The 25,791-nt window shown below is 40.3% G+C and overlaps 1 protein-coding gene across 27 annotated transcripts in view; it reads right to left on the bottom strand.

The window, feature by feature from the left end:
• The window catches only part of LOC147367731 (uncharacterized), a 651,563-nt gene that overhangs the window by 317,560 nt on the left and 308,212 nt on the right, over positions 1–25,791 (bottom strand). For 16 of the 27 annotated variants that reach the window (XR_015132010.1, XR_015132012.1, XR_015132013.1 and 13 more), the window contains one exon: positions 24,320–24,398. Coding sequence is in view for 11 of the 27 variants with exons in the window: in XM_086315798.1 (XP_086171924.1) it covers positions 64–151 (88 nt within the window). In the remaining 16 variants the exon portion in view is untranslated. Of the gene's footprint in view, positions 1–63; positions 198–23,370; positions 23,499–24,319; positions 24,399–25,791 lie in introns of all 27 variants that reach the window. The other 11 variants (XM_086315800.1, XM_086315799.1, XM_086315801.1 and 8 more) reach the window with 3 other exon arrangements.

Genomic DNA, 25,791 nt, shown 5'->3' with positions numbered 1-25,791 from the left:
CACAAGTATTTAAAAGCAACACGGTAAATATCTGGAAGGATAAAAGGAGATTAGTAACCCTACTTGTCTCCAAGGAACTGGGTGACTGAGGGACCTGGAGTAGGAAGGACTTGTTTTTCAACATTTCTCCTTTGTATCTCTTGAATTCCATCTTAATTGTACCTCATTTCTTCTAAACTTACACCAATGACTTCTTTCTATGAGAGATAGAAAAAGGGGAAGATTTGGTTAAAAAAAAAAAGGGTAAAAAACAGAAGAGAAAAGGAAGTAGAGAGGAACAAATGTCAAGATAAAGAATCTTAGAAAAGTTAAGATGGAGTTTACTGGAAGGGAAAGTGGAGCACATTTAAAAATTGAGAAGAATAAAGACTGTTGATTTTGATTTTGTCGACACAGAAACACAAAAATACAAGGAGAATGGCAGTTGCTTCCTTAGGACCCGTGATAGTTAATCAGACACTAGAGGATAAAAGGGCAAAAGGCATATTAAATACCTGTTTCCCATCTGCAGTTACAATCGAAGAAAGTGGATAGTCAGACAAACTGAGGATCAGGTTTCCAGGGATAAAAGAAGACGGGCAGACACAAATCAGAGTGGAAATTAAAAGTTTTTGGAAATTCAGAAGGATCTCGCCAAAGCATGAATCCCATGAAGGGAGGAGAATTCAACATGTGGGTGAGGCTTGGCAAGCCCTGAACTCACAGCTCACGAGGCCTGGCAAAGGCTGCCTCCTTTCAAAATGGATGGTAGAGGCAGAGATGAGAACAGAGACCCAGGGGCTCCTCACAGTGCCAAGGCTGCAGGCTCCCTCCTCTATCCCAGGAGAATGCCTAGCTCAGGATCTTTGCCTTATCTTCAGTTAATATTTGCACAGACTTAGAAAGGCTATGGAACAGCTCTTCCTAGGCTTTCATTTCCCTGGGAGCTCAGCCTCTCTGATGTGCTAGGAAGATATCTGAAGGGATAATAAAATCCACCTGTCCATTCATTCATTCATTATTTGGACAGATGTCACTTGGTTACCAATTATGGGCCTGGTACTCTAAGTATTGATGAAATAAAGATAGGTTAATTATCATTAAGATATCCCAGTCTAGAAGGAGAAAAGAAATAAGTAATAGATAAGGCAGACAGAGCAAAATGTTAATTGTAGAATCCATAAGGTGGGATTATTTGCTTTTGATTTTTCTGTAATTTTGAAAGCCTTTATAATAAAATGTTGAAAAAAAATAAATCACAGTACAACATGACAAGCGCTTATTGACACTGAATTCACAGTGAGGAGGCCACCATTTTTCTAATGATTGTTAATAGGAATAGCACAAATAGAGATGTGTAGTCAAGTAAGTTTGGTTAAAGTAAGTCAAGTAACATTTGGTTAAACAAAAGTAAACCTGTTCTTTACTGCTTCATGTATTGATAGCTCCAAGACATCCTAGGCCACATGATTCTTCTAAGACCAAATGTGCAGAATTTTCCAGGTTTATTTGACTATATGACACTTTTCCTATTCCCTGCAGAAATGTCATGGGGTTACACAGGTAGTATTACATCTGCTATACATGGGGATTCCTTCTTCAGGTCACAGTCTAAACAGGAGTTTATTTTTCTCACGTATGGCTGTTTAATGCATACAAGCTAGTATTACCAGCACCATGTTCATGCATAGAAACACTGGGTGGTGGCCTTATATAATACAAAGATCAGAAACAAACATGAAGACTCACTTCAAACAAATGCTTAAGCAAAATTTAAGCACTTAAATAATATTAGTTAAGGACCCTGAAATGAGAAAGGGGCATCTCAGTCCAGACTGACGTATAGGAGAGGAAAAGCAGCACCAAAATACTGCACGCAGCAAAGACAGATTTTTTTGCCCTGTGGGTTTAGAGTCCTTTGATGAAGGAGATGGATATCAGAACCCGTAAAATAGTATTCAGAATGATACCTAAATAGGACTTTATAGTAAAATATACATAATTCTCATCCAAGATGACATTTTCAAATCCTTCTGTTTTTTTTTTTTTTTTTTTCCTCAAAGTCCCAAATGAAAGAGCCCTCGTAAGTACTGGATAAGGCATGCATATGTCTGCATTGGTAAGGAACCTGCCAGACAATATCTGTTCAATTTTGCTTCACAAAGTGGGTAAACTAAACAGAAAATTTCCAAGAATGTTCTCTTAACAAGCTGAACTTCCCTCTTGCACTAGGTCTTCTATAATCACAGAGTATAGCAAATATTACACTTTACTGTAGTTATTTGTTTACATTTTCATACGAGAACACTCTGTGTAGTGCATTACAATGATCTATGTATGCACTGGCCTCCGTAATCAAACTGTGAGCTTACGGAAGAGGGGACTGTACTTTTTTTTTTTCCATTTCAAATCCCATGTGCAAATTCTGAAGGTCCTGGTATGCCGCTCTAAAGAGTTTGGATCTTATCCCAAGAGCAATTGGAAGCGCTAGAGGCTTTTAAATAAGGTCAGTTTTTAATAGGACCAGATTTGCATTTAGAAAGCCCTTTGGCTGGATTGTAGAAAGTAGATTAGAGGCAAGAAGCCAGGTGGCAGAGAGGCCAGCGAGAAGGCTACTGCAGCCATGCAGGTGAGAGAAGCAGAAGCCTGAAATTAGGGCTGCCGTAGACCAGGGGGCAGTCAGAGGGTTTTAGGAGGTAGCATGGGCTGGATTTGATAACTTACATGATGCTAGAGATAACGAAGGGATAGCCTTAAATGACAGATGTTTCTAGCTTTGGTGATACCAGTGACTGAAAAGAGGGAACGTTGGAGAGAGAACCAGACTAGGAGAGCAGAAAATTATTATATTCATCATAAACAGTCTCTCTTGGAAGAAAACTCTGTGCTGTGGAAACACTGGGGAATATTGTATGGTGTTAGTTGCTCAGTTGTGTCTGACTCTTTGTGACCCCATGGACCATAGCCAACCAGACTCCTCCGTTCACGGGATTTTCCGAGCAAGAATATAAATGGTCTAACTTACTACTAGATTCCAATTGTTTATAAGTTGATTGCTAGAAACTGGAATGTATTTTCCCAAAATAAGCAATACTATAGACTCTGATTTGAGCCTAAAGGTTACTTCCAGCCCAGTGGTCACACAGTATGGTATCAATTCTGTGGGAAGGAAGGCAATGTTGAGGGAAAAGCCCTGGGTACATAGGTAGAAGGCTTATGACCTAGACCAAGGTTCATCACTGACTAAGATCGTCATTTGCTTAGTTAGGTTCTCTTTCAATAAAATGAAGAGTCAAAATAATCCTCTGCTTACCAAGGAGGGCTGTAGAGACAGCCAGTTGGAAAATATTTTGTACACTGTAAATTTTTAAATGTAAAATTTGAAGTTATCTGGTACTTCCAAGGTGTAAATGATTCAGGATAGCTGTGTTTGCAACACAGGTTAGAGTTTGTTCCTTAGAATATGCAACAAATTTTTTTTCTAAAATATTAACAACTCTGTAGGTATAGAAAGATTTCCAAAATACAGCCTCTATTACAGAGCACACTGAACATGAGACCAGGACTAAAAACGATCGATACTCGTTGAGTAAAGGTTTATGATCTTATTCTCATGTGGCTGCTCTACTGGTTTCTTCCTCATCTTCCAACAACCTACTCAACATCTTTGTCAAATAAGCTTGTCACATTTAACATACCCAGAATGATTCTGGATTCTTACCCATGCCCCAGTTGCAAAACCTGCTCCACTCTCAGACCACCTAATCTCAATGGCAGCACCAGTTGGCTATGGGCTCTGATCAGAATCCTTGGAGTCAGCCCTGACTCCTTTTATTCCCAGTATTCAATCTATCAGCCAACACGGACTGTTCCACTTTCAAGGTCAACTCTTATTCCAACCATTTCTCATCATCTCTATGCTACCTCCATGGCTGAGTTATCATCATTTGTCCTACAAATTATCACAAGAGCCTCCTAACGTTCCTTCCTGTCACCTATTCCTCAAGTAGTGGCCAGTAGGGCCACGCATGTAATTCATGTCACTTCTTCACTCAAAACCCTCCCAAAGATCAGAATAAAATCCAAACTCATTTTAATGATTTATAAGCCCCAGTAATCCAACCCATTTATCCTGTGCCCCCTACTCCTAGGACGAGCAGCACAAGTCCTGACCCAGAGCCTTTGCTCTAATGGTTTCCATTCCCTCAAACTCTCCCTTTGATATCTGCAAGGTTCACACTCTTAATCCCATTCTCTGTTCAAACTTCATGTCACTAGAGAGGCCCTCTGATTTCCTTCAATAAAGCAGCACCAGCATCCTCCAGTTCCATCAGTCTCTCTTCCACTGTTGGCCTTTATTTTCCTCTATAGCATTTTAATGACCCTTGCATATTGTATGTGTATTTGCACATAATATTTCAAGTGGTACAGACTTCTGCCAGCCTGCAAGCTTACCCATCTGCAACAAGAAACAGAAAAAAAATGCTTTGAAACTTGCTTAGCCACTTGACAGAGAAAGTTTATGCTTGTAGAATCTAATAATAAAAAATTAGGGCTTGTGTTTTCTATGTCCTTTTAATTTTTTGAAAAATTTCCAAAATACCAGTCTGTAAGATACGGGAAAAGTTGTGTTTTTTTTTTTTTTTTTTAAGGGAAAATAAAAAACCTCACTCTTCATCAAAGATTATCCAAAAAGCACTGGCTTATGTCACGTGTGGGACTGTAAGCCCCAGGAGAAGAGGGTTGCTTTTATCACATGTTCAGTAAACACCTACTATGTCCCTGCTGCTGCTGCTGCTGCTAAGTCGCTTCAGTCGTGTCCAACTCTGTGCGACCCCATAGATGGCAGCCCACCAGGCTCCCTCGTCCCTGGGATTCTCCAGGCAAGAATACTGGAGTGGGGTGCCACTATGTCCCTCAGATCAGATCAGTTGCTCAGTCATGTCCGACTCTTTGCGACCCCATGAATCACAGCATGCCAGGCCTCCCTGTCCATCACCAACTCCCAGAGTTCACTGAGACCCACGTCCATCAAGTTAGTGATGCCATCCAGCCATCTCATCCTCTGTCGTCCCCTTCTCCTTCTGCCCCCAATCCCTCCCAGAATCAGGGTCTTTTCCAATGAGTCAACTCTTCACATGCGGTGGCCAAAGTATTGGAGTTTCAGTCTCAGCATCATTCCTTCCAAAGAACTCCCAGGGCTGATCTCCTTCAGAATGGACTGGTTGGATCTCCTTGCAGTCCAAGGGACTCTCAAGAGTCTTCTCCAACACCACAGTTCAAAAGCGTCAATTCTTCAGCTCTCAGCCTTCTTCACAGTCCAACTCTCACATCCATACATGACCACAGGAAAAACCATAGCCTTCACTAGATGGACCTTTGTTGGCAAAGTAATGTCTCTGCTTTTGAATATGCTATCTAGGTTGGTCATAACTTTCCTTCCAAGGAGTAAGCATCTTTTAATTTCATGGCTGCAGTCTCCTTAGCCCTGTACTAATCTCTGGGAGTTAAACTTGAATAAGATATAGACAACGCCCTCCATGAACTCACAGTTCAGTGGAGAAGAGAAACATGTATAAACAAACAGCAGTAGAGTATAAAAGTCCAACAGTGCAGAGAAGGTACATACCACTCATGATTTACAGGGTTTTATATTTACACACCTGAAAAAAAACCAACACCGGAAGTGGGTGATGAACAGGGAATAAGTAGTCCCAGAGAACACTCTTGGGAAGTCCTTTTGCTGCACTGGTATTTGTCTCCCTCTCGATTCATGTGAGTACCTTTGTGCCTCTTCCTTCAGCATCACCTTACATATTATATATCTATTTTTTCATTGTTTACATCAGTGGTAATCAGAGTATGGTCCACAGCCTGTTTGTTACCAGGGACTCAACTGACACAACCCCTTTTCATCCTTTCTGTCTTTCACACATATCACATATTTATGCTCCCTATCCAGAGATGAGTGTTCTCTCTCCCATGTTGGTGTGGCAGGGGTTGAGAGCTCCTGTGGGTCAGAATTCCTCCTAAGTGGCAGAAGTTGTAAGCAAGAAGTAAGAGGACAACTAACTCCTGAGATCCCGAAGCTTACAAATATCTGCCAGAAACTGTTGTTTATTTCACATTCTCTGGACCAAAGTAAAAACATCACAACTCCCAGCACTGCCTCTAAAAGAGGGCATCTCATTTCATTAAAAACAAATGCACTTCAACATCAGGACGCAGAAGCAATCTAAATGTCCGTCAATGGATGACATGGAGTATTAGTCAGCCTTAGAAAAGAACAAAATAATGCCACTTGCAGTGACATGGATGGATCTAGAGACTATCACACTGAGTGAAGTAAGTCAGACAAAGACAAATACTACATGATATCACTTATATGTGGAAATCTAAAAAATGTATGGTACAAAGGAATTTATTTACAAAACAAAAATAGACTCACAGATTGGGAGGTTGAGATTGACACAGACACATTACTATATATAAAACAGATAATAAGGACCTACTGGGTAACACAGGGAGCTCTACACAATACTCTGATGCCTATACAGGAAAAGAATCCATAAAAGAATTGATATACGTGTAACTGATTCATTTTGCTGTACACCTGAAACTAACACAACACTGTAAATCAACTATATTATTCCAATAAAAATTAATTTAAAACAACAACAACAACAACAACAAAAAAACAAAGTCATCTCACCGTCTCCACTGCAAACCTGGAAGTACTTTGAAGGTACGAATGCAGTTTACATAATGGTTCTCATCCACAAAAATACGACACACATTTGGTACAACACTGTGCAATCCAGGAGCCCTCAACACTAGGGTATTTTAATACTCATTTAAAACTTACTCTTTTCCAAAAACAATTATTTGAGATATTCAGTTCAGTCACTCAGACATGTCCAACCCTTTGCGACACCATGGACTGCAGCATGCCAGGCTTCCCTGTCCATCATCAACTCTCGGAGCTTGCTCAAATTCATGTTCATCAAGTTGGTGATGCCATCCAACCATCTCATCCTCTGTTGTCCCCTTCTTCTCCCGCCCTCAATCTTTCCCAGCATCAGGGTCTTATCCAGTAAGTCAGTTCTTCGCATCAGGTGGCCAAAGTGTTGACGCTTCAGCTTCAGCATCAGTCCTTCCAATGAATATTCAGGACTGATTTCCATTAGGATTGACTTGTTTGATCTCCTTGCTGTCCAAGGGACTCTTGACCATCTTCTCTAATATCACAGTTCAAAAGCATCAATTCTTCAGCACTCACCTTTCTTTACAGTCCAATTCTCACATCCATACATGACTACTGGAAAAACCATAGCTTTGACTAGACAGACCTTTGTCAGCAAAGTGATGTGTCTGCTTTTTAATATGCTGTCTAGGTTGGTCATAGCTTTTCTTCCAAAGAGTGAGTGTCTTTTAATTTCATGGTCACAGTCACCATCTGCAGTGATTTTGGAGCCAAATAAAATAAAGTCTGTCACTGTTCCCATTGTTTCTCCATCTATTTTCTATGGAGTGATGGGACTGGATGCCATGATCTCAGTTAATAATTAACAGCAAAAAAAAAAAAAAAAAAGGATGAAAACAAGGATTTATTGATCAAGGCATATTGTATAGACCTTTGATTATTTAATCTTCACAGTGTACCTGGGAGAGAGGGAGGTTATTCCCATGAAACAAATGAGGAAACTTCAGGCTCAGGGGAGATGGGTGGGGAGACTACACTTCAAATCATATTGCATTATTACAGAGCTATTGACTTAAGTAGGGCTCTGGAAGAAATATGATAGCAATAATAACTACTAGGCCATCTATGGGGTCGCACAGAGTCAGACACGACTGAAGTGACTTAGCAGCAGCAGCAGCAATAACTACTAGAGTTCCTACAACTGCAATATAATTGGCTACAAATATTTTGGTTTCACAATTTCTAGCAGCTAAAGCATGAAGAGGAGGAGGAGAAGAAAGAGGAAGAGGAGAACAATGGAAAGCAGGGGCAGGAGGAGAAAGCATCTCAACTTCTCAAAGGTAAAATTTCTCACATGAGACTTCAGATTAAAAGTCATGGAAAAAATGTGGCCGTCAACAATTTATTCATTTATTCAACACTACTGAGTGTCCTGTGTGTCTGGCATCATGCCAGAAGCTGAAGTTCTCGGGGATACGATAGAAAACAAGGACTCCTGGTCTCACAGAGCTTAGCGTTCTCCAACACACACAGATGGGACCATGCCTTTTCTCAATAACAATGCTGTCATTTTGAAATAACAATTCACCAAAATAAAAATATTCAACTCTCCATAATATCCAGAGACTAATGATAAGTGGACTTCAGTCAAATCTCTTGGTAAGTTGCTAAACTAATACAGCTCAAGAACATAACATTTTCGAGGAGCTAATTTGATGCAAAGACAAAATACAGAGCTGTGGATAGAAAATGTGTCCCTTTATCCTTTTTCCTCCAAATACTCCATCTCACAGCCTGGCTTAATTGAGGTCATAGTCCTGACTCAGACCCATACACAGGGTTTTCTGTGTTGCTGATGGAAGAAAGATCCATTTGTTTTAGATGCCAAATTAGCAGATAGAAGAACTGTGATCAAGCTCTGGAAAGTTGAAAATCCAAACCAATTTCATTCAAATGGTTCACAAGTAAATTCATATTAACTAAGATTCCTTTTTCCTTTCCTGCTTTAATCCTCTCCAATTGTCCCCACATTTGGAGACTCACTTGGGTGTACACACATTTGGGTGTACACATTTATACACCATATGACACAGAACAGGACAAAAAATATTTCATAGTACTGCACAAGACACAAATGTATGATTGGATTGGGATGACACAGTCCTCATTTGCTTCATTTTAGTGGGATTCTTTCCTTCGAACATTCTAGACTTTAGTTTACTATTAAGTATAATTATAACCACTTATTCACTGAATAGTAAATGAGTATCTATTGTGTGAGTATTGTGTGGGAATACCAGACCACCTGACCTGCCTCTTGAGAAATCTGTATGCAGGTCAGGAAGCAACAGTTAGAACTGGACATGGAACAACAGACTGGTTCGAAATAGAAAAAGGAGTACGTCAAGGCTGTATATTGTCATCCTGCTTATTTAACTTCTATGCAGAGTACATCATGAGAAACGCTGGACTGGAAGAAACACAAGCTGGAATCAAGATTGCCGGGAGAAATATCAATAACCTCAGATATGCACATAACACCACCCTTATGGCAGAAAGTGAAGAGGAACTCAAAAGCCTCTTGATGAAAGTGAAAGTAGAGAGTGAAAGAGTTGGCTTAAATCTCAACATCCAGAAAGCGAAGATCATGGCATCCAGTCCCATCACTTCATGGGAAATAGATGGGGAAACAGTGGAAACAGTGTCAGACTTTAGTTTTTTGGGCTCCAAAATCACTGCAGATGGTGACTGCAGCCATGAAATTAAAAGATGCTTACTCCTTGGAAGGAAAGTTATGACCAACCTAGATAGCATACTCAAAAGGAGAGACATTACTTTGCCAACAAAGGGCCATCTAGTCAAGGCTATGGTTTTTCCTGTAGTCATGTATGGATGTGAGAGTTGGACTGTGAAGAAGGCTGAGCATCGAAGAATTGATGCTTTTGAACTGTGGTGTTGGAGAAGACTCTTGAGAGTCCCTTGGACTGCAAAGATATCCAACCAGTCCATTCTGAAGGAGATCAGCCCTGGTATTTCTTTGGAAGGAATGATGCTAAAGCTGAAACTGCAGTACTCTGGCCACCTCATGCGAAGAGTTGACTCATTGGAAAAGACTCTGATGCTGGGAGAGATTGGGGGCAGGAGGAGAAGGGGACGACAGAGGATGAGATGGCTGGATGGCATCACTGACTCGATGGACGTGAGTCTGAGTGAACTCCGGGAGTTGGTGATGGACAGGGAGGCTTGGCATGCTGCGATTCATGGGGTCGCAAAGAGTCAGACATGACTGAGCGACTAAACTGAACTGAGGCATTATACTAGCACTAGAGAGGCTCTCAGGAAGCTTACATTCTAAGGCAGAAACAGAGCAAAAAAACAAAATATGGTAAGCACATTTCTACAATAGAAATGGAAATAAGCTGTGGAGCCCAAAGAAAGAATGTAGTGATTATTATTAGAAAAGGTATTATACAATGACATTATAATCATGGTGAAAAATGAAAGTGGAACAGACACTGTAAATTTTTACATTTCAACAAAACAAAGCATTTTTATTTCCTTGTTCCCTTCCTGCCTTTATCTATGTTCAAAGTTGAATTCCCCAGATGCATATAATTTTATTATTTTTATTTGTTATGAATTAAGAATATCTATAATTGTTCTTTATAATTATCACATAGTAGTCTAGTCTATTATAATTTTCATATCAAGTTCTCTATTGTTGAATACTTGGACTGTTTCTAAACTTCTGTATAAGTGACATTGTAGTATACATCTTTTTTTTAATCACATTTTTCCCTAGGATAAATTCAGAAATAAAATTTAAAATATCAACATTTTGCAATTATTCATTCACTTTTGCCTTATTGTTTCCTAAAAGGGTTGTATTCATTTATCATGCCAGTATTAATGGATATAGGTAATTGTAATCTCATGCATCTCAAATTATTGCAATATATATATATATAAGTTCTTTGCTAAACTAGTATGGTTGAACAATTCCCAAAAGCTTTGCATATTAATCTTTTGTGAATTTTCAGATTCTTCTTTCAAGGTGTGTTTATTCTTTCTATAATAAAAGCATTGTTATGTTGCTGTAAATGTTTTTTTATAATATACTGTTACTTTTTTTTCTTGAACATATATTGTATCTCAGTTAAATTGGACTATCTTCAATTTTGTGATTTAATCTCTCAAAATTTATAATGTAAGCATCATTCCAGAATAATATATTGATTTCCATTTCCTATTACATTGTCTCACTAGGTTTTTTAATGGTGTTTGCTAACTCTATTCTCTAATTCAAATATATTTTCAGGACTTGTGTGCATTTAATTACATGATACTACCTCACTATTCCAATTACTGTGTATTTTCCCATGTTTTAATATGGGATGCACTGGACCACTTTGTTCATCATTCTTTGATTTTTTAGGCTTTTTTTCAGATGAATTCAATAATCATTTGATGACACTTCAAGGAATTCTTAAGAGGTTCTTATTGGTAATTATTTAAATTTATAAATGCATTTAAGAGAAATAAGCATTACAGAATTAAATCTCTCTGCAAGAGGATCTTATATCTTCTTTAAGCTGAGTCCATGATCTGAAATCAAACAGCCTGAATTTAATCTTGTGTCTACATTCACTATGTTTGGCGCAGGAGAAATTAGCAAAAATTTTATTTTTTGTCTCTCAATTTTCTCAACTTTTCCTTCTTTTTTACATAAAAAGGAGTATATGAGATGTATTGTAAAATATGTACTTTTCTTTATGTGACCATCTTTACCTTCCTCTATTTAGCTTTTCGGTGTTTCTGTTGGTATTTGCGAGGGTTTCATTTTTTGTGTGTGCTAGTAGCTACCATCACTGGAGAAGGCAATGGCACCCCACTCCAGTGTTTTTGCCTGGAGAATCCCAGGGACAGAGGAGCCTGGGCTGCTGTCTATGGGGTCGCACAGAGTCGGACACGACAAGTGACTTAGCAGCAGCAGCAGCTACCATTACCTTGTAATCTGTTTCCTTATTCAGGTTTCTGCTATTTAGATTTTCACCTTTAAACATACCCTTTGACTTTTACATTGTTGTTTAGTTGCTAAGTCATGCCTGACTCTTGCAACTCTATGGACTGTAGCCCGCCAGGCTCCTCTGTCCATGGATTGCCCAGGCAAGAATACTGGAGTGAGTTGCCGTTGCCTTCTCCACGGGATCTTCTCGATTCAGGGATGAAACACACATTTCCTGCATTGGTGGGCATATTCTTTACCAGTGAGCCACCGAGGAAGCCTGACTTTCACATTACTTATGAGTCAATCACTGAGTTTTTATTTTTCTTTTTTCTCTCTCTTCCCCCTTATTATGCTACGTCCACTTTGTAAAAGAAAATGTATAAAATTTATACCTTCTATATTGTTATATTGGTCTTAGGCCTTTCTCTATATTTTTTAACTGTGACATCCACAATTAGATATATTCAATGCTGACCAATGTGCCAAACTCTCCCGAGTCATAGCATCCTTGAAGGAAGTTCGTCCTTTATTAGATTCATCAGGAAGTGCAGTGTTCCCTGAATTCTTATATGTGTAAAACTATTTTTCCTCATTCTTGATTTTTAAGTACAAGCTGGCTGAATAGAAAATCCTTCACTAGCATTTTATTTCCTTAAGCCCCTTGAAAATAGCACTCCACTACTGTCTGTCTTTGTATTTTGCTGTTGAAAATTCTGATGCCCTATTTTCTTTTTTTAGTGACTTTGTCTTTTTACTGGAAGTCCACATGCTATTTTGCAATTTATTGTTAAAGACTTTGATTTAGAATGGCTTGTTCTGGGTCAATTATTCCAAGTATTTATGGTGAACTCTTTCAATATGTAGATTTAGGTCTTTTTTCCAGAAATTCTTCTTTGATTATAATTTTAAATACTAGTTCTCTTCCATTATCACATTTTAATTCTTCAGAAACTCCAATTCTAGATATTTGGGATCTTCTTTGCTATGAAAGTGAAAGTCACTCAGTTGTGTCTGACTCTTTGCGACCCTATGGACTATACAGTCCATGGAATTCTCCAGGCCAGAGTACTGGAGTGGGTAGTCGTTCCTTTCTCTAGGGGATCTTCCCAACCCAGGGGTCAAACCCAGGTCTCCCACATTGCAGGTGGATTCTTTACCAGCTGAGTTATCACTTCTTCTTTCAACATTTCAACCTTCCATTATTTTGTTATTTTTCTCCTAGCTATTTTCTTTCCATTTCCCAACTCCTCTTACTGTATTTTCAGTTGAGTCTATTCTCCTTAAGCACCTTGCATTTTATCTTCATTTCTGAGATGATTTTGCCTTTTCTTCCACATTCCTTTTGACTGTATTCAACACTAATATCCAATCTTATTGGATGTTCTGTCTATTGCAATTCTAAATTCTTGTGGGGTTTTTTTTTTTTTTAGAAAGTTTTTCCTGTCTACTTGATTGAGGATATTCAAGTCCAGTTGGAGTAATATGCTATAGTTTTCCTAGGCTTCATTATTGAGCTGAAGGGAAATTTTTTTGCTTTGTTTTCTTCTCAAGATATTATTATCTATTCAGTAGATATCATTATCTATTCAGTTTTCAATGTCTTATAGTTTTCTGACCAGCAATAACTTGTTATGTAAGCAGAAGTGATGGGTTTAAATGACTTATCAGGTTTCCTAGTTCAAGAGTACCCTCTTCTATTGCTATGTGAAGTCAATTCCTTTACTCAGTCCTTAAACAAAGGTTTCATTTGGATGGAGGCTGCAGATAAGGGCTGATGTGTCTTCTAATTTTATGATTATCCTTTGTTTCTGAAATATGCTTTATTTGCACAGCTTACTTTCTGCTTTCCATTTAGCACCAGGGTTCCAAAGATAGCTACTCCCTTCAAATCAGCTTCCTTTTCCTCCAAAGCAGTGGCTTCTCAAACCGCTACTCTTAGTCTACATACTTTAAACTCTCTCTGTTTTGAGTCGCTAGAAATCAGTGCTCCAATGGATGTCTCAGAACCACTTTCAGTATTTCCCCACTAAGGGGAGGTCTCCTTCTTTATAAGGGTGATTTTATTTGATTCCACCAATGTTAGTATTATCTCTCCCCCATTCTTCCTTCTTTTTTAGGAAATCTCTACAAAACTCTTCTCCAGCACAGACTTCAGAGCGTCCCTAGGCACTGGAATATTTACTTCCCTATGTAGTAGTTTCCCCAAGCTTCTGTAACAAATAGCCAGGAACTTGGCAGCTTAAGAACAACACAACTTTAGTATCATGTTGTTCTTGAGGCTGAAGTCCAAAGTGGTTCTCAACGGGCTAGATTCAAGGAGGTGACAGGACAGAGGTCCTTCTGAGGCTCTAGGGAAGAATATATTTTCCTGCTTATTCCTGATCCTAGAGATCATCCACATTCCTTAATGAGTGGCCATGCTCCTCCATCTTTAAAGTCAACAAGGTCTTGCTGAGTCCGTCTCATAGTCTCATCTCTCCAAGTGCTTCCCTTCTTTCTCCTTCTGCCAGTTTTCATATTGAGCCCATCTGGATAATCCAAGATAATCTCCCCATCTCAAGATCACCTGATTAGCCACTATAATTTTCCCTGAAATTTGAATTCCTCTTTGCCATATAAGTAAAATATTCACAGTTTCCATAGATTAGGATGTGGAGATCTTGGTGGGCAGTGTCGAAGGGGTGTAAATATTCTGCCTACCATACTTTGGCCACTTGATTGACTTATTGGCAAAGACCCTGGTGCTGGGAAAGATTGAAGGCAAAAGGAGAAGGCGGCAGTAGAGGCTGAGATAGTTAGATAACATCACCAACTCAGGGGACAAGAATTTGAGCAAACTCCAGGAGATCATGAAGGACAGGGAAGCTTGGTGTGCTATATAGTTCATGAGGTTGCAAAGAGTCAGATACGACTCAGCGACTGAACACAACAAACCCAGGCTCTACTTGCACAAAAACGGATCTGTAGCACTCTATGTCTTTGGGTACGCTGTAGGTATGGATTACAGCTAATTTTATTTGCCCTTATTGACATGTATGATTTTTGGAGGCAATATGCAGAGATTTGGCTTTAGGCAACTACCATTATTACCCTACTAGAAAGTGGATTTCACCCACTCATCATTTCAAAGGCCAGATTATTTTTTTTTATGTCTTCATCCCTTTGTTTGTAATATACTTACTTATCAAAATGTTCTTGATTCTTTATAAAACCCAAGTACAGGTGGCACCTCTCCCATACTCCATAGACAGAATCAATCATTTTTTCTTTGTGGTTTGTTTAAGACTTTGCACTTAATCTACCATTCCATTTGCTGTGTTGTATTAAAATTATTCCTTTATGTGTCCCACTGGATCAGGGGATATTTGAGAGTGAAAAGATTATTTCTTATTCACTGTTGTTTACCTACAGCCTAGTACAGTATACAGAATATGTTCTGGTCTATTATTGTTATTACCTATATTAATGATATCAATATTATAGCTACCATGTATACTGAACACTTGATGCATTATTATTAATGCCATTCTAAAATTCAATGGCATAGGTCTTATCATCCTTATTTTACAGAGGAAAAGACTGAGACTGAAATTGTGTCCAAAGTAATAGGGTCAATAAATAGTGCTATAAACTTTGATCTTAATCCAAGTCTACTTGCCTATATGCAAGTCTTAAGCTGTTTTCACTTCATCCCATGTGTTCTTGGGGAGTCAAAAGAAAAGTGGAAGATTCTTAGAGCAGTTAGCAAAAGAAGATTCCAGACGAAGATTCCAAAAACTCTATTGTATTCTCTTCCTTCATGTTCCAGTAAAATTACAAGGTCTCCCTGGAGGCCACAAACCTTTGCTAGGTGGACAAATATAAAACTTCTCAACCAAAGCGTAGTCTAAATAATCTTGGCAAGGCCTTGATCATTTTCCCAAGAAAAAAGGCTGGCTGAACTTTGGGAGCAGTGGAGAGTGTGGACACATGCCAGAGGCTTTCAGGAAAAGCATTCTTCTTAACACAGACAGCCAGAATGCTCTGGACAACCACCAAAGTCCTCGGGACAGGCTGAGAGAAGTGATACAATTCCTTGTTTTATGCAAAGCTGATAAAATTCCTAGCCTTGGCTCAAAATGACCAAAATTGAAATATGAAGTTGCTACATGAAAACTGATTTGCAGGTACAGACCACCAGGAATCCACAGATTCTATTGTTAAGATGGGAAGACACACCTAAGAGGCAGAGGAACCAGAGAAATGAGTGCCAGGCTCATGCTGGCTAACTGGTTGTAGGCTGGGCCTAGATGCTAAGTTTATAGCCCTCCGGATGTGTTTCATAACTGCAGGTGGCCCCAAACTGGGAGAGGCCAGAGCAAAGCAAACTCATGAAACTAAAATGAAATCCCCTTCAGTTCTGCTTTCAAAAAGCACCTTAACAACTCTTTGAACTTCTTAAAGGAAGCGATAGCATGACAGCCATAGAAAACAATCTTCAGGCAGGTCTGATGCAAAGAAAGACATAGTTCCTGTATGCTGACCATTGGTCCCTAAGACCTGATGTGGACTCCCTAGTATAACAGAATGCAGACCTAAGCAAAATAGTATTAAACAGGAAGGAATTAAAATTCATAAGTCAGTGCCACCAAATACTGAGCAGACTCAGTTCAGTTCAGTTGCTCAGTCGTGTCCGACTCTTTGCGACCCCATGAACCGCAGCATGCCAGGCCTCCCTGTCCATCACCAACTCCTGGAGTTCACCCAAACCCATGTCCACTGAGTTGCTGATACCATCCAACCATCTCATCCTCTGTCGCCCCTTCTCCTTCTGCCCTCAATCCTTCCCAGAATCAGGGTCTTTTCAAATGAGTCAGTTCTTCGCATTATGTGGCCAAAGTATTGGAGTTTCCGCTTCAATATCAGTCCTATCAATGAACACCCAGGACTGATCTCCTGAGTGGACTGAGGAGTGCCAAATAATGTTACTTAAGAGAAGGCTCTCATAGTGCTGGTACCAGAGAAGGCTGGATGAATCAGAATGATCTGAGAGAGACGGGCTCCAAGTGCAACTTCTGCCTCTATTGTTACATGACTTGATGGCTTTAAGAAGGGAACAAAATCAAGCCACAATGGTTGACTTAATGGATAAGTGGCTACAGGCTCTGACCTGCATGGCACACAATGATGATACAGTATCTCCCACTTTAACAAAGGTAAAACCAAATGAAAATGAAACAGACAAAAATAAAAGAAAACCTCCCTTGACCCACAGCTCTTTGTAGTCACTCACACATCATTCTAAGAAGGACAGCCTGTGCTCACTGTTTCTATTTCTCTCCCTTCTATTCTTTAATGAAAATACTCCAATCAAGCTCTTCTCTCCACCACTCCAAACAAATTGTCCTATAAGGGCCACCAGTGCCCTCCACCTGGATGAAGACAATAGATGACTTTTAGTCTCAAGCATACTTGACATCTCAATAGCATTTGGCAGAGTTAATTTCCTTCTCCCTCTTGAAATACTTATCTCTCATCTTCCAGAAACAGTGCACATCCTGTTTTGTTTCATTTTTGTTGATGGTTTGTTCATTGGTTTCTTAGACTTTTCTCCTGTTTCACAGACTCTTCCTTCTGAGGCTTCTTTGCTATTCTTTCTCATTCTACTCTCCAAATGTTGGGATCCTCAAGGACTCTGTCCTCAGCTCTGGTTTCTTCTCTTTTTATACACATGTCTAAGGCACATTCTTCCAGTTCCACAATTAAATGTCATCTATCCTGCATGGTGTCTAAAAGTGATTCTCCAGCCCCAATCTCTCCCTAGGTTCTGTGTGTTGACTAATAAGTACCTCCAAATTCCTACCTGGATATCTAATAGGCTTCTCAATATGAATGTACCCAAAAGAGAACTATTGATCCCCATTCACTCCAGCATCCTGCGTCTTGCAAGGAGACCCTTATCTGATCCTCTTTGGCCTTTTCCAAGTCAGTAAATGAGAACACTGCTCAGACCTTCTGGTCCATATGCTGAACTGTATTTACTCAACTTAAAAAACAAGAAGCAAAACACTGACCACTTCTCACACAGCCACCTCTGCACCCACACCCTAGTTCTAGTCTCCATCTCTCCTGTGAACAAATAGAAGACAACAGCCTCCTCAGTGGTCTTCGCTGATACCTCTGAGCCATCCTCACCTTTGCTACATTGGCCAGTTGCTCCCCACATGGCAGCCACGGGGATGCTTTTCAAATATATGTCATATCATGACACCTCCTTGACACAAAGCACTTCAAGGGTTTCCCACCTTACTTGGACTAAACTCTAAATTTTTGGTCTTCTTGACCAGAAAATATGCATAACTAATGCTTCCACTGCCTTTAATTTTTTGTTCAAATGTAGTTTTTTAAATGATTCTTATACCGACCGCCATGTTTTCAATTGTAGCCTACCATCCCTCTACTTCTGGTCTATTTTTTTCTGATCTTACTCTGATTTTTTTTTTAACAGCATGTATCAACATCTAAGACATTACATAATTTACATATTACAGTTACCGTTTTTTTAAATTATTTATCTATTCTGTTGCACTGCTCTTAGCTGCACCATGTACAATCTTCGATCTTTGTTGCAGCATGCAGGATCTTTCATTGTGGCATGCAAACCCTTAGTTGCAGCATGAGGATCTAGTTCCCTGACCAGGGATCCAACCTAGGCCCTCTGCATTGGAAGGGTAGAGTCTTAGCCACTGGGCTACCAGGAAAGTCTCTAGAGTTATTGTTAATGGTCTCTTGTGCACCACTAAAAGGGAAAGGTCTGTTTTTGTCTGTATTATTCACTGATCTGGCCCCAGAGCCAAGATGAGTGCCTGGCATATGGTGGGGACTCAACAGATACCCACTGGATGGTGACAGCGACTCTGTCTTGCCCTGGTGACTATGTCCCTGCCTAGATCCTTGGTCTCATTCCTATCCCTCCCCTCATGCTCTCTGCCACAAATTGCCTTCTTCAGTTCAGTTCAGTTGCTCAGTCATGTCCGACTCTTTGTGATCCCATGAACTGCAGCACTCCAGGCCTCCCTGTCCATTACCAACTCCCAGAGTCCACCCAAACCCATGTACATTGAGTCAGTGATGCCATCCAACCATCTCATCCTCTGTCGTCCCCTTCTCCTCCTGCCCTCAATCTTTCCCAGCATCAGGGTCTTTTCAAATGAGTCCGCTCTTCACATCAGGTGGCCAAAATATTGGAGTTTCAGCTTCAACATCACTCCTTCCAATGAACACCCAGAACTTAACTCCTTTAGGATGGACTGGTTGGATTTCCTTGCAGCCCAAGGGACTCTCAAGAGTCTTCTCCAACACCACAGTTCAAAAGCATCAATTCTTCAGCACTCAGTTTTCTTTATAGTCCAACTCTTACATCCATACATGACCACTGAAAAAACCACAGCCTTGACTAGACAGATCTTTGTGGACAAAGTAATGTCTCTGCTTTTTAATATGCTGTCTAGGTTGGTTATAACTTTCCTTCTAAGGAGTAAGCATCTTTTAATTTCATGGCTGCAATCACCATCTGCACTGATTCTGGAGCCCAGAAAAATAAAGTCTGCCACTGTTTCCATTGTTTCTCCATCTATTTGCCATGAAATGATGGGACCAGATGCCATGATCTTCGTTTTCTGAATGCTGAGCTTTAAGCCAACTCTTTCACTCTCTGCTTTCATTTTCATCAAGAGGCTCTTTAGTACTTCTTCACTTTCTGACATAAGGGTGGTGTCATCTGCATATCTGAGGTTATTGATATTTCTCCCGGCAATCTTGAGTCCAGCTTGTGCTTCTTCCAGCCCAGCACTTCTCATGATGTACTCTGTATAGAAGTTAAATAAGGAGGGTGACAATATACAGCCTTGACATACTCCTTTCCTATTTGGAACCAGTCTGTTGTTCCATGTCTGGTTCTAACTGTTGCTTCCTGACTCGCATATAGGTTTCTCAAGAGGCAGGTCAGGTGGTCTGGTATTCCCATCTCTTTCAGAATTTTCCACAGTCTGTTGTTATCCACACAGTCAAAGGTTTTGGCATTGTGCTGTTCCTGAAACATGTCACTCACATGCCTCCTTCACACCCTTTGTGCTTCCTTTCCCTTTGCCTAGAACAGGCTTTGCCCAAATGGATAACTGCCTCACTTCATTCAGAGAGCACTTCCCAGATTCTCAGCCAGGTTGAATGTGTGCTCTGTGTTACACTGTATTGCCATCCACCCAATACCCCTGTTTCACTCCCCATTGTGGCTCACTCCCCATGGTGGCTCACTCAGTGGGCACATAATAAGGTAGACATGGCCATTTAATTTGCTTTGATTAATGTACTGTGGACAGAAGTGATATGTATCACTTCCAGGAAGGAGCTTTCAGAGCCAGCCTGTGGTTTATTACATCTCTTTCCTCTCTGCCACCATGACCGGAAGTGCTCCAGATTAAGGCCTCTCTGTTAATCTGGATCCCAAACCATGGATCAGAGGTGCAACTAACCTAAGACAGATATGGTGCAGAAGCAAGGAATAGCTTGCTTATTGTAAGCCACTGACATTTAGAGCTTCTTTGTTACTGCAGCATAACCAACCCTTTACCCTCCAAAGCATCTGTCATCACCTGAAAATCCAATGTGCTTTGGATTTGATTCCTTGTTCAACATCTCCCACTAGAACACTGGGGATGGGGACTCTGTGTTGTTCACTACACAGCTCTCACCTAGAAAATACTTGTAGGTGCTCAACAGACATTTATAGAATTGTTAAGGAAGCTCTGTGCTCTAGGGCAACTAGCACCGGTGGGTCCAACCTGTGTGCTAGGTATTCTAGAGTTTCTACGTCTCTCTCAAGGGAAAGAATGTATTGAGAATGCTGACCCAACAGCTCCCCTGTCTAAGTATCAGCATCCTTCCTTCCCTCCCTCCTGTTGCCTCCAGGTGTTGACAGAGCGGCATATCTAGAAAAATTCATCCAGACCAGGGGCAGCTGACAGAAAATCCCCAATCCACTCTGAGCTATGTGAACAGCAGACTGTGTAATTCCCTCTCTGAAAGGGTCCTTCCACCCAAGATTCTCACTTTTACTTAGCCACGCTCTCCTGCTTAAAGGAAAAAAGTGGGACAAAGCTCTTTCTATTATATATCGTGAAGTCGTGAATTCGCTCAGTAGTGTCTGACTCTTTGTGACCCCATGGACTGTAGCCCACCAGGATCCTCCATCCATGGAATTTTCTAGGCAAGAGTACTGGAGTCGGTTGCCATTTGCTTCTCCAGGGCATCTTCCCAACCCAGGGACCGAACCCGGGTCTCCCACATTGCGGGTAGATGCTTTACCATCTGTCTGTTATATACAGAGGCACACAAATACCATAAGGGGTACAGGGCTTGGAATCTTTGCTTTGGGCCCATTTCTTTTCTTTTCTTTTTTTTTTTTTTTTTATGCCGGTGAATATTAAACTCTCTGTTCCTTATCTACAATAAGGCTAGTAGTGGTTCTCAGTGAAGTTGTTTAGATTCCAAATCAAAAGAAGGAAGGAAAAGAAAAGCATCAATTTTGCTTAATCCCAAACATTAACCAAAGAGAAAATTGCTTGCTTACTTGATGTGATGACAGAGCTTAAACCCATAAAGCCTTGGGGCAGTGAAAACTCATCTCATTTTCTTTTCCTTTCCCACAGGCCAGTGTCCCAGTTCAGAATGTTCTGCTCTCAACCTTCCAAGGTGCTGTCCATCCTGTACTGCTCACTCCCAGTGGATGGGAAGGTGCTCTCCCACTCAACCACTGCACACCTAAACTACTGGAAATGTCCTCCTTGAATTTAGCTGAACTCTGTTCTTGATAGCTTTTTGTACATTATCTCTAGCTCTGATCTCTGACATCACCATCATTAACCTTTCCTGTAGGCCAACTCTTAGGAAAGCCAGAGGAGTCGACTGGATCTTCTCAGAGAAAGGCACTGATAAGCAGATATTTCATAAAATAAGTAGTAGCAAGTCATATGAAGAAGACAGGAACCTTGAAAGAGGCAAAAGGAAGAGCACACGCTTCTGCCAAGAAGGAAGAAAAAATGTGGTAAATTCCAAGGGCTTAAATGCATTTAATGTCCCAAGAGTTCTAGTTCTGGAAAACCTTAGAGAAGAAAGGGCAAGGAATGAGTCTAGAAGCATAGGAATACGGAGGCATTTGTAGAGATGCTTAAGGAGTTTGGATTTCACCCTAAGAACATCAAGGAACACTGACTGCGTCAGCAGTGGAGTAAACAGATATACATTTTAGGAAGACCATCTTGACCAGGATGTGGAGAATGGACTGAATGGGGTATAACGTAAGAAGGAATTAGGGGAGACCATTAGGAGGCTCCTGTAGCAATCAGGGTTCCAGAAGATGGGAGCCTGTTAAAGGAAAATAGCAATGAGAAAGATAGAGGTGGACAGAATTCAAGAATTTGGAGCAAGAATGGACAGAACTTAAGTGAATGATGTCTTGTTTCATTCTCTCAGTATGTGTTTTATTGGGCTAATAGCCCGGCATTCACTTTGTTTCTGTATCACCTTCTTGCCTCTCTTGGGCTCCAGTTCCCCTGACTACTGTTTGCTCATTCTGTTGGCAACAGGCCAGGTGCTTCTCCTTGGCAGGGAGAAAAGAAACCTCAAAGAGGAAGTGAGAACTCTCCCCTCTGCCCTCTGAATGTGACATGTTGCTATCAGTGTATTCATGTAATTGACAAAGAGCCAGAATAAGACTCTGTGTAGGAGGGTGACTGTTGTCAAAAATGAAGGAACACAAAAGTGCAAAAGTATTTGTTTTCTTTTATATTTCAAACAATGCTCCCACATACAGATAAAAGATTATCAGATGTTATGTAAATTTAACAGCATTTATGCTTCCATCATCTCTATTTTGGGAAGCAATCGAGAGATGTGGTTAAGATAGATCTGGGTTTGAATCTCAACTATATTTTCTTAAAAGCAGTGTGACCTTGGACAAGTCATGTAAATTCTTTGGCTCCCAGTTTTCTCATGGGAAAAGCAAGATGAATAATGTTGTTTAGCCTCTAAGTTGTATCCAACTCTTTTGAGACCCCATGGACTATAGCCCACCAGGCTCCTCTGTCCAAGGGATTTCCCAGGCAAGAATCCTGGAGTGGGTTGTTTCCTGCTTCAGGAGATCTTCTTGACTCAGAGATTGAACCCAAGTCTCCTGCATTGGCAGACAGGTTCTTTCCCAATGAACCACCGGGGGAGCCCAAAGTGAGTAATACCTACCTGTTACTGGACAGACAGTTGGAGTCCAGAGCTCTTAATGGCCTGTAATTCACAATCCCTTCCCATCTATAAATTAACTTATAACATGATCTGACTTCTCTAAGGAAATGTCTACTGACTTTATCTGAGAGTTCTCTGTACCCCTGTGAAATCTCAAAGCTAGTGAACCACTGAGTTCTAATCACCAAACCAAGGTAGCATGCTGACAACTCTGGTCATGTGACAGTTGACAAAGCACTTGATCATCTTGGAACCTCACCACCACTCTGAGTGAGAAGCAGAGTAAAGGTCCCCGTGCCTACTTAGAAAGCAAGCCTAGAGAGGTTAGGTCACTTACCCAAGGTTATACAGTCAAAAGAAGACAGAACAAACACTAGAGTGAAGATCTTATAACCCGTGATAATACCTTTTAAATCCTTTTTACTCAGGTTCTCCACTTAGATTCAGCCAACTGCTTGGCCAAGGACTTCTGGGTCTGATGGCTTCATAGAAAGTATACAGGCCAATGGCCTGCATACTGATAGTGCTTGACCTCTGGTTATTCAAATAAACCAGAGCAAAGAGGAGAGTAAGTTAAGGGAACAAACAATTTCACAGCTCTGAAGACCTCAACATGCAACTCCCTGTTCTAGATATGAAAACCATCCCACACTGAATTCATAGCAGTGTCTCCTTTTCAAACTGAAAAGGAGACAATTTGGGAGTTGACTCCAAAAAATTCACAGAGTCATTATTACCAGGTTTCATTATTACCATTAATTTGATTAACATTTACTGAGCACCCACCATGTGCTAGAGCCTATACAAATTCTGGATTCAGAGAAGGAAAAGATACAATTCTTATTCTGAAGACAATTAGAGTCTCTCTCCCTCTCTAACACACACAGACACATTTATATAAGGAATATTAATTGCATTGCATAATCACATGATCAAAGCACTGTAATCTACACATAAGCACTTTGCAACTTAATTAATCCCATGAGGATAGGCACTGTTATTATTCCTATTTTACTGATAGAGAAATGGAGGCCTCAGAGCATAAGAAATTTTCCCAAGGTCTAAGTAAATAGAGCTAGGATTTGAAACCAGGCACTCAGATTCCAAAATTCATCTGTAAGTCTGCTCTAGTAGAAGGAATACAAACTCCTAAAAAACTAAACCTTTCAAAATATTTCTAACAGATGGTAGGTCAGTTCTGCCTAAGATGAGAGAGACCCTGGAGCTGATGATGGAGCCCACCACACCTGAGATCAGTGTTCTCCTGAGTTGCAGATCAAATAGAAGGTATGAAAGCAATTCATGAGCAAAGCTGCTGTTGGAATTCTATGTCCACTACCCAAGCAGTATCCTACCTCTTTTCTGAATTTTTTCAAAGCACCACTTCTTGATGATTCTGCAGCAGTCCCAGCCAGGATGATTGCAGATACAGCACTAAAAAAAGAAAGCCAGGAGTGGGAGTAGGTGAGAGATGGAGGGGGTTAGGCGGCATGGAGAGATACTTTAGTCTCATTGCTGTTGAATCTGTATTTTATCTTTCAAAGCTGAAACAAGCAATTCAATCCACATAGTCTTTCCCCCCTCCAATAAATTGCATTTTTAAAAGAATCAACTGGTGCAAGATTTATTGATCTGAGTTGACAGTGAACCTCACAAATTCATACAAAAGAGTTTTCTCATTATAGAGTCATTTAGAGGACTTGTTAGTTCAGAGCATTCGTTGTAAAGTTCACCTGTAATATTTTTTAAAAGGCCAGAAAATGTATAAAATTGGGCCCAAGCCATTTTTTTTTAAATCAATTGTATTTTTTCATCATATTCTTTCAGCTATGTTCTCTTCAATTTGGACAAAACCAAGATGTGCGACCTTGACAATTTTTTCACCAAGAAGCAGAAAGAGAAATCTTTCTAGGGGTTTTAGACAGTCAAAGCTTGAATCCAAGTGCTAGAATTAATCAAAAGCTGATTCTAGGAAAAATCATGGTTTTTGTCTGCAGGTTCCCCCATGGCCTCGCTCCATGTGGAAAGGAAGTGGTTTGTCATCAAACCACATATTGGGGTTCTTGGCCTTCATATCAGACATATCAACCCCACCATCTACTCCTTTAACTTCCCAGATACAAAGACTTGTCTTCAGCCAAATACATGAAGCCTCATCACACAGTATCAGTCTCATAATGCCTGCAGTCTGGCCTCTGACAGAAGTTCCTAAGTATCTGGGGAAGATACTCACACTAAAACCATTCCTTTAGGCATTTACCACAAGGTCATGAAACCATGCATGAAACAATCACATACTTGTCCTGAGTTGCCCTTTAATCATATGACCACTGTTTCCATGGAGGGATCATATCAGAAATATTATATTTCTTGCTGTATTTGTCAGAGGAGGAGTTAAAGTCACATGCTCCCTAGGTCAGGCTGCCTAAGTGTTATTACTGACTCTACTGGTAGTGTGTCCTTGACAAGTTATTTAACTTCTTAGGCTTCCATTCCTCCACCGGTAAAGTGGGAATACTAACAGCATCCATCATGTAAAGTGAGAATTAAAAGCAATGGCTGCTGCTGCTGCTAAGTTGCTTCAGTCGTGTCCAACTCTGCGCGACCCCATAGACGGCAGCCCACCAGGCTCCTCTGTCCCTGGGATTTTCCAGGCAAGAGTACTGGAGTGGGTTGCCATTCCCTTCTCCAAAAGCAATGGACATACACATATTTACAGCTATCCCTGGCTCAAGAAATGCAAGTTTTTAGATTTAATCATGCTTATAAAAACTACCGTGTAGACACTGTGTGTTAAATCATCTGATGTCTCCAATGTTGGGTTTTA

This window comes from Bos grunniens, chromosome 8 (assembly GCF_055505025.1).
Source record: "Bos grunniens cultivar Pamir isolate PY7600 chromosome 8, Bosgru_T2T1.0, whole genome shotgun sequence".
NCBI classification, from domain to species: domain Eukaryota; kingdom Metazoa; phylum Chordata; class Mammalia; order Artiodactyla; family Bovidae; genus Bos; species Bos grunniens.
Note: the sequence above shows the minus strand (reverse complement) of the source record. Positions and strands in the feature narration are given on the sequence as shown.